The 12,511-nt window shown below is 42.6% G+C and overlaps 1 protein-coding gene across 2 annotated transcripts in view; it reads right to left on the bottom strand.

Moving 5' to 3' along the window:
• Rsu1 (Ras suppressor protein 1) overlaps positions 1–12,511 on the bottom strand; it is a 183,409-nt gene that overhangs the window by 122,273 nt on the left and 48,625 nt on the right. For both annotated transcript variants that reach the window (XM_059262445.1, XM_059262444.1), the window contains exons 5-7: positions 8,953–9,071; positions 7,054–7,136; positions 6,667–6,781 (exon numbers count right to left, since the gene is read on the bottom strand). In XM_059262445.1, coding sequence (XP_059118428.1) covers positions 6,667–6,781; positions 7,054–7,136; positions 8,953–9,071 — 317 coding nt within the window. The remainder of the gene's footprint in view (positions 1–6,666; positions 6,782–7,053; positions 7,137–8,952; positions 9,072–12,511) is intronic.

Below are 12,511 nucleotides of genomic sequence, written 5' to 3' on the forward strand. Positions count from 1 at the left end.
ACAATCAAGATAATCATCACACAAGGTACCCTCTGTTTAAACCATTTCCAAAGAGGTCAGGTTTGTTGGAAGAAAATCTGCTCTGTGTGTGTGTGTGTGTGTGTGTGTGTGTGTGTGTGTCCATGTGTGTTGTGCACATATGCATGTTCCTGTGTACACACAACTTTGCAGGCATTCTTACAGGAAGTCTGGTACTTGCTTTGTTGAGATAGGGTCTCTTACTGAATCTAGAGCTCACTAATTGGCTATAATAGCTGGCTAGAAAACATCAACCTGTGTCTGTCCTCACCCAGTAGTGAGGTCATAGATGCATGCTGCTATGCTCTGCTTTTATGCTGATGCCAAGGATCTGAACTCAGGTCCTCACTCTTGTGCAACAAGTTCTGTACCAAGTAGGAATGCTCTCTAGCCTCAATGGGTGATTGTTCATGTGGATTAACCTTGCAATCTTCAAAACCAAACTATGAGGTGGGTACTATGTCACCTTCACCTTTACCTCAAGTATAGAAGATAAAACAATGTGTCTTAAGTTTCAGAGCAAAGAATTGGAGTGGTGAGACTTGAACCCAAGTCTAGTGATGAAGAGCCAAATAACTATTATATTATATTTTCTGAAAAGCCATTGGCAAGTGACAATAAGAGAAGCCATTTGTAATCAGAACTTAACTGACTAAACAGACAATCAATGTTTTCCTTGCCTGTCTCAAGAAAAAGTATTCATTCTTTGCCTGCCAATGTCCACAAGAAAGAAAAAGAGATACAATATGGAAAAATTAGAATAGATGAAGCAGTGTTCTTAATCCTGTCCATTCTGGACACTACAAATGAGAAGGCAGGCTCAAACAGTGACACTGAGTCTCTGGAAGGGATTCACATGAACCTTCACTTTTTTCAAGTGAGCTGGAAAGAATACATTCACTGCTTGCCGTTATTGTAATAAAACACACTAACGATTCCCAGCACATACAGTGGGACATTGAGCCAGCTCACCTGGGCATCCCTGGCACTGCTACACACACCCTACAGGCCACTCGGACATTCAAAGTGCCTTCCCTGATGTCTATCTACTTCAGCAATGTGATTTTTTTCCTTCAATGGCAATGCTTATGTGAACAATGCAGAGGATCCATGATCCTCGAGAGGATTCCATGATCGTCTAGAAGCCAGATACGGTTCTATAAAGAGCAAGTCAACAAAGCCAAGGAACACCGTGGAGGGAGACATGTGCAAAGACACACAGTTCTTCCCATCCTTAGCCAGATGCTGCCACACCTTCACCCTTCTTTGTGTTCCCACCTGGATCTGTCTCCCAGCACAGCTGTAACAAACTGCCACAAGTAGCAGCCTGGAGCAACAGATATCAGCTCCCTTGTGGTTCAGAGCTCACAAGTCTGAAGCTCCATGTAACAAAGCTGAAGTCAAGGTGTGAACAGGGTTCCGTCCTTTCTGGATGCTTTAGGGGCAATCTGTGCCCTTGCTGCCTGCATTCCTCAGCTCACAACCCCATCCACTATGACCCCAGTCTGTTGGGGTCACCATTCCTTCCCCTGACACCACTGGACTCATCAGGGTAACCCGGGATGGCTCTCCATTCAGAGATTCCAGCTCACACTGGCAAAGGCCTACTCCCCACCCCCATACTTCCTGACCACACAAGGTAAGAAATTTACAGATTCTGATGGTTTGGCTAGAGTTGTGGTTCCCAACCTTCCTAACGCGGTGACCCTTTAATTCTGTTCCTCATGTTGTGGTGACTCCTCAACCATAAAAACGATAATTTTGCTACAACCATAAAACATAAAAACAGTAATTTTGCTACTGTTATGAATCATAATGTAAATATCCGACATGCAGGATAGCTGATATGTGATCCCCAAAGGGGTCGTGACTCTAGATTGGAAACTGCTGGGCTAGAGGTGTCTGTGGAAACTGCCTCACTTGGAGGAAAAGCCAGCATTCTGACAATGGCTTTGTGTTTGAACACAGTCTCCAACTGATGACACTGTTTGGGGAGGCTATGAAACCTTCAGGAGGTGGAGTCTGCCTGGAGATAGTGCTACACTATGGGAAGAGTTTCAAAGTTTATAGCCTTGCCCTACTTCCTGTTCTCTGTCTACGTCCTGTGTGTAGATTCAAAAGAGGTGATCAGCCATCTTCCTGATCCTGCTCAGTGCCATGCCTTCCCTATCATGATGGACTCTACTGGAAGTGTAAACCCTTTGTCCCTTAAGTCGCTTTCGGTAATGTTATTTATCAGAGCAGTTAAGAAGTAACTCATGCATCCGTGTTTTATCACAGCAGTTAAAAAGCAACTCATGCACCCTCAAAGCTCCTCTCTTGCATGCCTCCCTTCCTCCACTACCTTTACCACATTCACACAATTTTTCCTGTTACTTCCCGGACAGGAGCCATATTAGGACCTCAGCTCCGCTGCTCCCTCTGCCTGGAAGGCCCCTTCCCTCCTCTAAGTCTCAATTAAATGCACTATAGGTGAGGTCTTCTCAGATCACCTCTCCCCTTACCCAACACTTTGCTCAGGCTTGATTTTCAACAACACTATGTGACATACCATCTCTACTCACTTACCTAGCTTTCTCTGTCTTTGTCTATTGTCTGTGTGTCTCCTTCCCTTCCTTCCCTGCATATGGGGTACACTTATGATCCCAAGCAAATATGCAAAACAAGGGCTTAATAAATATTTGTTGGGTAAGCTAATTCTACTTCTTGGGAAGGTAAGTCCCTTGGAATTAAAGATGGCCTAAAGAAGAAAATTAATAAATGCTTGAATGAATGAATGAATGAATGAATGAATGGGTGAATGAATGGGTGAATGAGCAGGTGACTCAATCCCCAATTTGTATCTAACACTCTAGAGATAGTACTTTTGTGTCATGCCGAGAAATTACTTGACAGAAACAACTGAAGGGAGGAAGGCTTATTTTGGCTCCTGGTTTCAAAGGGATTTCAGTTCTCTATGACAATGCAGTGGCATGGTAACAGACTAAGAAGAGAGAGGGCTTGATGGGAAGAGTGGGTAAAATCTTCAGACACCCCTCCCCTCAGTGGCCTAATTCTGACAGCCAGGCTCTATCCCTGAAAGGCTCCACAGCTTGACATGGTACTATAAACTGGGTAGTAAGTGTTCAAACCAGGAGTCTGGGGTGACATTACTCATTGAAACCACTACAGGGTATATAGGCTGACATGGAAGCAAGTGTTCTATACGTTTTAGAAACCAGAAATACAGTCTAAGTAACACATGCAAGGAAAAGAAAAGTCCTAGAGTCCCAAGCAAGCCTCTGACTTTCATTTTGCTGTGTTCCCTTGTGTCCTTGGATTGGACAAATCCGAACTCATCTAGATTCCCTGGCTTGCCTGAACTTCTCTTACCAACAATGCTTCAAATGACAGCCTCTGGGTTTATTTGAACGGATTTTCACAAAAATCTCAGGAGCACTTACCTTGCTTGTGTTAAAAAATAAACAGACCAAAAGGAAATCACCATACACTCTTTAAAACGTACTCAGAGGCAAACCTGCAGCCAGCGGATGCCACAGAGACAGAAAGGATGAGCTGAATGAGAGAGGGGGCTTCGGATGGTCACTGGGCATCACGTGCACAAATGGAAACCATTCCTGCTGCGGTGCTTCCTTACCGGGAGGCAGGAATCACACAGACAGAGCAACTGGCTCGGAATGAAACAACAAAATGGCAATTCACTTTGCAAAGCCCATCTCAGGCACACATCGCACAGTACTCCAGCTTCACCCATAGACCGGCAAAGCCTGCCATGCCATTGGCCTTCCTGTCCCAAACTTCCTCCTGCACCATCCTGAAGGGTTGTTGTCTTTTGGTTCAAACTCAGAAGTGCATGTCTAGGAAATCTTCTTCCTACCATAAGGGTGAGTGGGAGCCCATCACAGTGGTCAGGAATGTGGGCCTGGAGGAGAGACTGACAGGTTCAAGTACAGCCACTGTGACTCACTAGCTGTGCCCTTATGCACATGTCACAAACCCTCCCTGAGCCTCAGTTTCCCCATCTCTACAAAGTCTGTTCACTATTCTCACAACTCCAGGACAGACTGCACAGAAAAGTACTTATCATCGTGCCCTGGCATCCAAGGCCTTACTAGCTATTATTATATTACCAGCTAGTATATTGCCCTTGGCTTTTAAATAACCACCACTCAGAGTCTTCATCTTTATTATAAATTAGTAACTAAGGTTTCTGAAGAGTTTGTTACCGATTTCAATCTAAAGTATTCACTTCTAAGTAGAAAGAGACTAACAGACAGACGTGGACACTGTTTTCTAGGTACGGTTAGCAGAAGTGAAGTTATGCAAAGGCTTTTTATAATTCTATTCCTAAGTTAAAAAAAATATACTCACATTGCTATCAGATAGCTTAAAGGAAATGCCAGAGAAATATGATAGCATAGAATATTTATGTAAACTAAAAAAGGAATAAGGCTTAAAAATACAGATAGGCCCATTCTGGTTTCAATGAGGCACTTTTCTAATAAACTATCCAATAAAAGGATTGCTTAGCCTAATGCTTCACATTACCATATTGCTTGAAGAATTGAAAAAGCAAGTAAAGTGGCAACCAAATGCATATTTACTTTTTCTAGTTTTACTCATCACACCAACCGAGGACACACGTCAGAAGCGCTGAGCGAGCTTCATCCTGTTACACAAGAATCCGTCTCACACATGGAGTTTTGATTCAATAGCGTAGGAGGAGGTGAGTTATTTATGTCCTGTAAAATGTCCCCAAGTATTGCTAATGCTAAAATCCATGGTTAACAATTATTGTCACAAGTCTTTCCTCAGGTAAGTTATTTCACCTTAGAAAATTTTCACTAAACACCATCCCCTTTGATCCTTCTGTTCCCAGACAGGATCTTTGAAGTCCAGGCTGGCCTTGAACCTATGGGTCTCCTATTTCAGAGTCTCAACTGCTAGGTTTACAAGCTTATATGACCAAAAAAAAATTTTTTGGAGCCTATGCTTTGTTCCTTCCAAAGCAAAACTTGACTGCTTGTAGTTCAATGAAGAAAAGGTGCTGAGTTACTCCTGAATTCTGAAAACTCAGTCTTCCTAACTCCAAGAAAGGGGCTGAAGGAGATGGGACAGTGGGGATGAAATGGGATTCATTCCATGAAAGCAAGTGACTACTTGTCTCACTTGTCTTTAAAGCTTTTTTTTTATGTATACGCCTGTGTCTGTGTGAGGGTATGCCACATGTCTGTAGGTTCCTGCAGGAAAGTTGGACTCTCAGTAGCTGGAGTTATAGGTAGTTGTGAGCCATCTGACGTGGGTGCCGGGAACCAAACTTGAGTCCCCCGGAAGAACAGCAACGCTCTCAGCTGCAGGACCATCTCTCCAGCCCCCGCTTATCTTTCATACGCCCCTTTGCTGCAGAACTGGGGTCCCCTGTGTGACAACCCACGCATGGCTGTGAAACATCTGACTTACGGCTGGTGGCCTCTGTGCTGGGAGCACAACTCTAGACGGAACTCAAATTGTGCCTGCGACCTTCCTAGTACCACCATATCCAAGACTGTCACTTCATTAACTCATTCAGTAGGTTTTGTTTAACACGATACCTTCTGCCTGGCATGGAGTGAGAGGGAGCATGAAGGGGACAGCGGGGAACAGACGTGAGAATGCGCTTACTCTCATGGCATCTTATATTCTCATTTGTAATAGCTGAAATTCCCTTTCCTATCATAGAACGGTTTTCTCCAACAAGTGTGAGTCAAATAAAGCGGTTTGTTGGTTTGTTTTAATGTGCTACTTTGGTGTAAAGAAATTAATAATTGAGAAACAGTATCAGTTCAAGAAAGCCAGGTGGTTCAAAGGATAAAAGGAATGGAAGGAAATGAGAGGCCAGTGAACTTCAAGGTTTTACTGTTTCTGTTTAAGAAAGGGTCTCACCCTGTGACCCAGGGTGGCTCATGATTGCCCTGCCTCCATTTCAAGTGCTGGGATTCTAACTGTGTGCCATTCATGAGATTGTTGCAGAAGGGCAGTGTCACAGCAGCAGTCAAACTGTGGCTTCAGAGCTTACAAGAGAGGGAGGAGAGAGAGACACCTAACCGGGGCCACACAGAGAACTGAAATTTAGCCACCAGGAACAGGACCGAAGAGTTAGCAGTAAGGACACATTTAACAATTCTCACTGGAGATGGCATCATGGCAGAACCAAACCCACCACCGGAAAAGGCATTTTCAACAGGTATAATAAACAGGTTTTATCTAGTTGGTGAAAAGTTTCAGATGGGAGAAAAAAACAAAAGATAGTAAGAGTATCGTTTTGATAAACTATTACTAACCCAGTGAGCACCCAGAAAGCTTACTCAGCTAACACACAAGGCATTCTAAAGGAAGCTCTTACTACTACCCCATGCTCCTCCTACCCCACCACCCTGTCCTAGGCCAGCCCCCATCAGCAGTTTCTGAGATGCTGCCCCCTGCAGCTGTAATGCAGAAAGTCAATTCATAACACCTGGGCTCCGGCCAATGACAAATGGCCCTAATTTGATCAGAATGGGGTGCCTGAGTGAGTGGAGAGTAAAGAGAGGAGGGAGGTTGGCCACAGTTGCGACGTTGGAGTAATTATGAGTTAAACCCAGCGCTAAGACTGCTGACAAGCAACCTTACCTAGCTCTGGAGGCAGCACGGTCAGGCGGTTCCCCTGAATGTGGAGCTCCTTCAGCTGGGTGAGCTCGCCGATTTCCTTAGGCAGTGAGATCAGGTCATTATCCCTGAGGCTGAGCTAAAGATACGAAAACAGGGAGCTGTCAAAACAATTTTTCATAAAGAGGTGCTCAACAGAAACTCACACACTCACCCGATGCCCTCTCTTCCTTCAAGGCTCAATCTTTTCAATTCATTTAAAAGTGTCTGAGGCTAAACAAGAAACAGAAGCAGGAGCAGTGGTTCATTCCTGCACAACAAACCTTACTCCTGCTCAAATTGACTCGATCCCACTCCTACAAGGGCTGCAGAAGTGAATTGATTTTCTAAGAATTTAGATAAATTACTTACTATCTGCAACTTCGTGAGCTTCCCGATATCTGGAGGCAGGATCTCAAAATCGTTGTCACTTAGATAGAGTGCACGCAGGGTGGCTGCAAATTAAACAGCGATATATAAACAGGGTGCCATGGAACCCAAGCATTTGAGGTCTGATCAATGCAAGGGAGTCAGCTTTGATTAATAACCCTGGCTTGGTGAAAAGCCTGTGACATACCTAGGGCTCGCTATAATAACAAGCAGGTCAGACCTAGATTTACTGGTTGATTGTGGTGCTGGTGTGTCCAGGAAAACATCTGTATCCAAGGGGCCTGACACAATTAGCAACTCGGAGCATTACAGACTCTGGCGCAGTTTCAATGTTTTCAGAAAAGATAGCTTTTTTTTTTTTTTCCTCTAGTACTTCAGATTCACATTTATTCTGCCATTTGCATCTCAAGAGAAAGAAGGACCACATGGTCCCACATGGCCACCCACATCACAATCCAGAGCAAAGGGCTCTTTCATCAAAAGGGATCTATGTCAGACTAGAATGTTCTTACACAAATAGATCAGTGTTAAGAATAAAGACATGAAGGGCTTTGCAGTGATGGACACTGTCATCACGACTTATTGTTCCCATAACCAGACTAATTACTGTTACTTTCCTTTTATGGCTTTAATGATGAAACTATATGAACACAAAGGTGCTAAAGTGAAGACATGGATTTAAGAGATTAAAACCTAAAGTGAGCAGAATATCAAAAGTCATTTCATGCACAGATTATAAAATGATGGCACGATCCCAGCCACTGAACGCTAAAATCCTTAAATAGCTACCAACAACAAAGCAAATTTACTTAGATGGACTTTAAAGATTGGCTTAACAGCTACCTAATTATATTCTAACATGGGAAAATGGACAGAATTGTATGTTAACATATATAACAAAAATAATTCCCTCTGTGGCCCAAGAAAATAATTTAGAATTTGTTTCATGTGCTTCAGTACATCTGGTAGAGGGCGTGAAAAAGAGGTAAAAAGTGAAATTTTATAGGCTGCTTCAGAAGTGGCAGATTCTCTAGTGTGGGCATCGTGACAAGAGGTTAAGGTATGGAGAATCACCACAGTATGAGGCCAGACTGGTCTCCATCGTGAGGTCTGGGCCAGGCAAGGCTATATAGTGAGACCTTTTCTCAAAAGTAAAAGAGTAACATAAATAAATGCACAGAATAGCACCAACAGAATTTCCACATGACACCGAAGTCACTGTTCACAGATGCTAACTTAAGTATACAACTCTTCCCTGAGTATTTCATGAGTTGCTGGGATATCAGGGATCCTAATTTTTATATGTACCTATAGCAAGAAATTTCTGAAAGGATGAACATTGGTGATGCACAGTTCCATTGTGGTTATATACTAGCAAAACCAGTCTATGGTAAGGACAGCTCCTTAATGACTTAAATTAGAATCTGAGCTGGATATTGAAACAATGCAGCTGGTAGCTTATGAATGGACATTTTTTATAAATAATTTTATGGAGTATCTTTGAGCAGTGCATTGCAGAGAATTAACAGCAACCAGGGAAAAACCTTTCCTTTCACACTAAGGAAAAATCAAGGATTTTCTTTAAAAGGAAATCAAGATTCTTAGCTAAACGTGAGACTTGATCTCATTGAGGAACAAAATCTCTCTTGGAAAGTTAATAGGATATTACTGAGTGTGCTTCTGCCCAGTGGTGTCAGCCACCTATACATCAAATATAAATACTGCTGAACGATGAAGGAAATTTCAAAAGGACTCTGTGATGGAAATATATATGTATGTCTAATGATTTCTCTTAAGAGTTTTGGCACTGGCAAATAAAATTTTCACTCTTAGAACCAAAGTACTGTGTTAAAGAGATTTACAGAATCAAAGGTTTCTCACTGAGGTAGAAGAAGTTCCCAGGGAGAGAATGTTCATTCAGGTTGTTGTAAGTCAAGTCCAGGACCTCCAGAGCTGGGAGAGAGCCGAATCCTCGAGGCAGCGTGTTCAACCTGTTCATGCTGCAGTTTGGGGACAGAAGGAACATGTCAGCTCCCTCTAAGCACAAATTCACACGGAATACTGGATATACGGTGCAAACCCAGCTCAACAGGACCAAAGCCCAAAAGTCTGCCATGATTCCGCATTCATGGAATGCTGCTTGCTTTTTCATTTTATTCATGTAATTTAATTGACAAGAAGAAATTGTCACACTAATGGTATATACAACAGGCTGTTGGGGAATATGGACACAATGGAGGAAACACCACATTAAGCCATTTAACATATACCTGATCTGATGAGCATTTTGGATGTGCTGAGAATATACCAGGAATGCCAATACACACAAATCTATTCTCTGAGCAACTTTCAAATACAGGAAATATTGTTAACTCTAGTTACTGTGGTGTATAATAATCTCTTGAACTTATCCATGAACAACTGAAATTCTTGGTCCTTAACATCTTCTTACTACCTCATCCCTGCCATCTACCTCTGGTAAATATCACTTTACCCTGCTGAGATGACTTTCATATTTTACCTCACATATGAGATAAAGCACCCTAATCTCAGTTAATCATTTCACTCAGATAACCCATGCTCACGAAATGTATGAAAATTTTTAGTTATCACTTCCTCCAATAGGGAAACTTGAATACCATTCTACATATGAATACACAAAATATGTCTGTCTGAAGAGAAACTTCCTTAGACATGTGCAAACAAGAATTCAAAACGTACATTCCAGGTATTTGCTTTAGTTCATCCATTCACTTGAATGGGAGAGGACATCAACACTCTGTTCTACAACTATGCACTAATGATCAGAATTATCTCCAGCTAGAATGTTGGTTGCCAAGGCCTGGGGCAGAGGGAGAGAAATTAGTTGTTTCAGGTTTGCAAGACAAGAAACTTCTGGAGATTTCATGTGCAGTAGTGTGAAAATAGCACTCTTGAATGACACACTACAAAAAGGTTAAGATGGTAAGCTTTATTATATATATATATATAAAATATATATATATATTATATATATACATACACATTTATATGTGTGTGTTGTGTGCATATATATGTGGTGGCTAATGTTAGTTGTCAGCTAGACACACCCGAGAAAAGGGAATCTTCACTGAAGAATTGCTTCTATTCTATCAGTCTGACCTATAGGCATGTCTCTGGGGGCACTTTCCTCCTTGCTCGTTGGTAGAAGAATGCCCAGACACTATGTGCCATCCCTCACACAGGCGGGCTGAGCTGTATAAGAAAGGTAACTGAAGAACCAGGGGAAGCAAGCTAGGAAGCAGGTTTTCCCTCTAGTTTCTGCTCCAGTTCCTACCTTGAGTGCCTGCCTTGGCTTCAACTAATTGATAGACTATAACTTGTAGGCCAAAGAAACCCTTTCAGCCCCCAAGTTGCTTTTGGCTAGCATTTTATTACACCAGAGAAGCAAATTACATACATACATACATACATACACACATATGTATATATAAAATCTAAGAAATTTTTGCTATTATCTTTTATCCTTCAAGACTTTTATTTTTCTTATTGCAGCTCTCTTTAATAATACTTAAAAACCAATTTAAAAATATTTCAGTGTAAGCTGACAAGACATTGAAAGGAAGGAGAGACTGTGACAATGAAAATCAATCCAATCATTGATCATTCTGATAAGAGATACAATGTTGCCCATCTCTACCAACCAGGCCTCATGAGAAATGACTGAGCACCAAGAAAAAAGTGGATTTGCAAGTCTCAGGTAGAGGGCATCCCAGGATGACTTTACACAAGGCAAAACAATCTCCTGGACCACTCACCTCCAAACAGAGGCTGTGTCTGCATTCCTATGACGTCACAGTCTGTGAAGCACATCTATGTCAGGTCTTTCATCTGGTTCTAACTACCAAGTGCTTATAAGATGAATTCTAGCAACAAACTAGGCTGACCGTCCCAAGCAGTTTGGTGTGGTCCTCTACAGTGAAGTTTGCTCAGAACCTATTCCCCTGCAAACTCAGAACATCCATGGCTTTTGATTTCTTGTAAAATAAACAATGCTCTGTGCTTTAAAAATTAAGAACAGACCAAAACTTTCTCTTATGAGCTGGCCTAAAGTTCTTTCATGTCTTGTGATCATCATAACAAACAGCAAATACTACATAACTCAAAATCGGTTTGGTTGAGTGTGTCTTTTGGGCTGTGAATGCATGTGACCTAAGCCCTGTGCTTACAGTCTCCCAAGTGCACACTTTCATCCTACCTGCTTATGCCATGCAGTTCTCTCTAACCTGCCTCCCCTTGGCCTTCATGTGCATGTATAAATCTTCATGACGTTCAAGAACGGAAACTCCTTTACTGAAACCCATCTTAATTCCTTTCCCAGTGAACTAAAAGTTTTGTTGAAATTCTTTGGAGCAACTTCGATGGAGCCCTGGAATTAAACACTGGAAGTATTACATAATCAATAGACTCAGAGCCAAAATTACAATTCCAAAAGGGCAAGGATGTAACTGAGGTGCGTGTTTGTCAAGTTTACCCTTCTGTCCTAAGATTGCCCAAACTCAACTGAACCAAGCCTGAGCTCATGTTCTTCCCAAACATGACTCCATGTCAAATTCCATGTTAGCTGCCCAACACAGAAATCTAGATTGTATTCCTCCCATCAGTAACTGTCTTTGTATTTTTTCTTCTATATAGTTTTCAAATTAAATCCCCCCACCCTTTCCTCCACTGTCACTGACCCAGATCACCTCGGACACAAAGGTGGCTTCCCCATTGGCCTCTTGACCTCTACCCCAACTCCCATTAGCTTTCTCTCTGCACAATGAGCTTTCATACAGAACTGCTCTCATTTCATACCCACTACTTTTCAGGTCCAATTCCTTAATCATCAGGCAGATCTAATCTGCATTCAGAGCTCCGTTATATAAATCGGGGTAGCACTTGTGACTCCCTGTCGTCACTGACATCTATTTGTTTATTACTGGTGCCCCCACTGTAGCATGAGCTCTATGACCGCTGGATTGCTATTCCCTAAAATGGCAGCCAGCTGGAACTCAACAAGCACCCGTTCGGTGAGCAGCAGGCATCCCCAGGGGTCTGGCTAGCCTTGCATCTCACTTGACCACCACCTGCCTCCTCTTTTACATCCAGTTACACCAGTGAACTGCCAATAAGCACCCCAGAACTTGCAGGGCTCTGAGCTTTGAAATGTGTCCCTCTCTCAACCTGAGATGCCTGCTTAGTTGTCTAAGACAGAAACGCATTCGTGTGCATTGGGTGGGTTCCAGAGTTCATCCTGTGGGAAGCCTCCTGAGAACCCCATCTATAGGCAAATGTTTTCCATGTCTCTGACTCCATGCAGTTCCATCAGCTCCAGCACAACTGTGACCCTACTGTGTTCACTGACAGTGTGCCCTGCCTCCATCTCAAGGTCCACGCCATGATATTTACCCTTGATCCT

Source organism: Peromyscus eremicus, chromosome 5 (assembly GCF_949786415.1).
Source record: "Peromyscus eremicus chromosome 5, PerEre_H2_v1, whole genome shotgun sequence".
NCBI classification, from domain to species: domain Eukaryota; kingdom Metazoa; phylum Chordata; class Mammalia; order Rodentia; family Cricetidae; genus Peromyscus; species Peromyscus eremicus.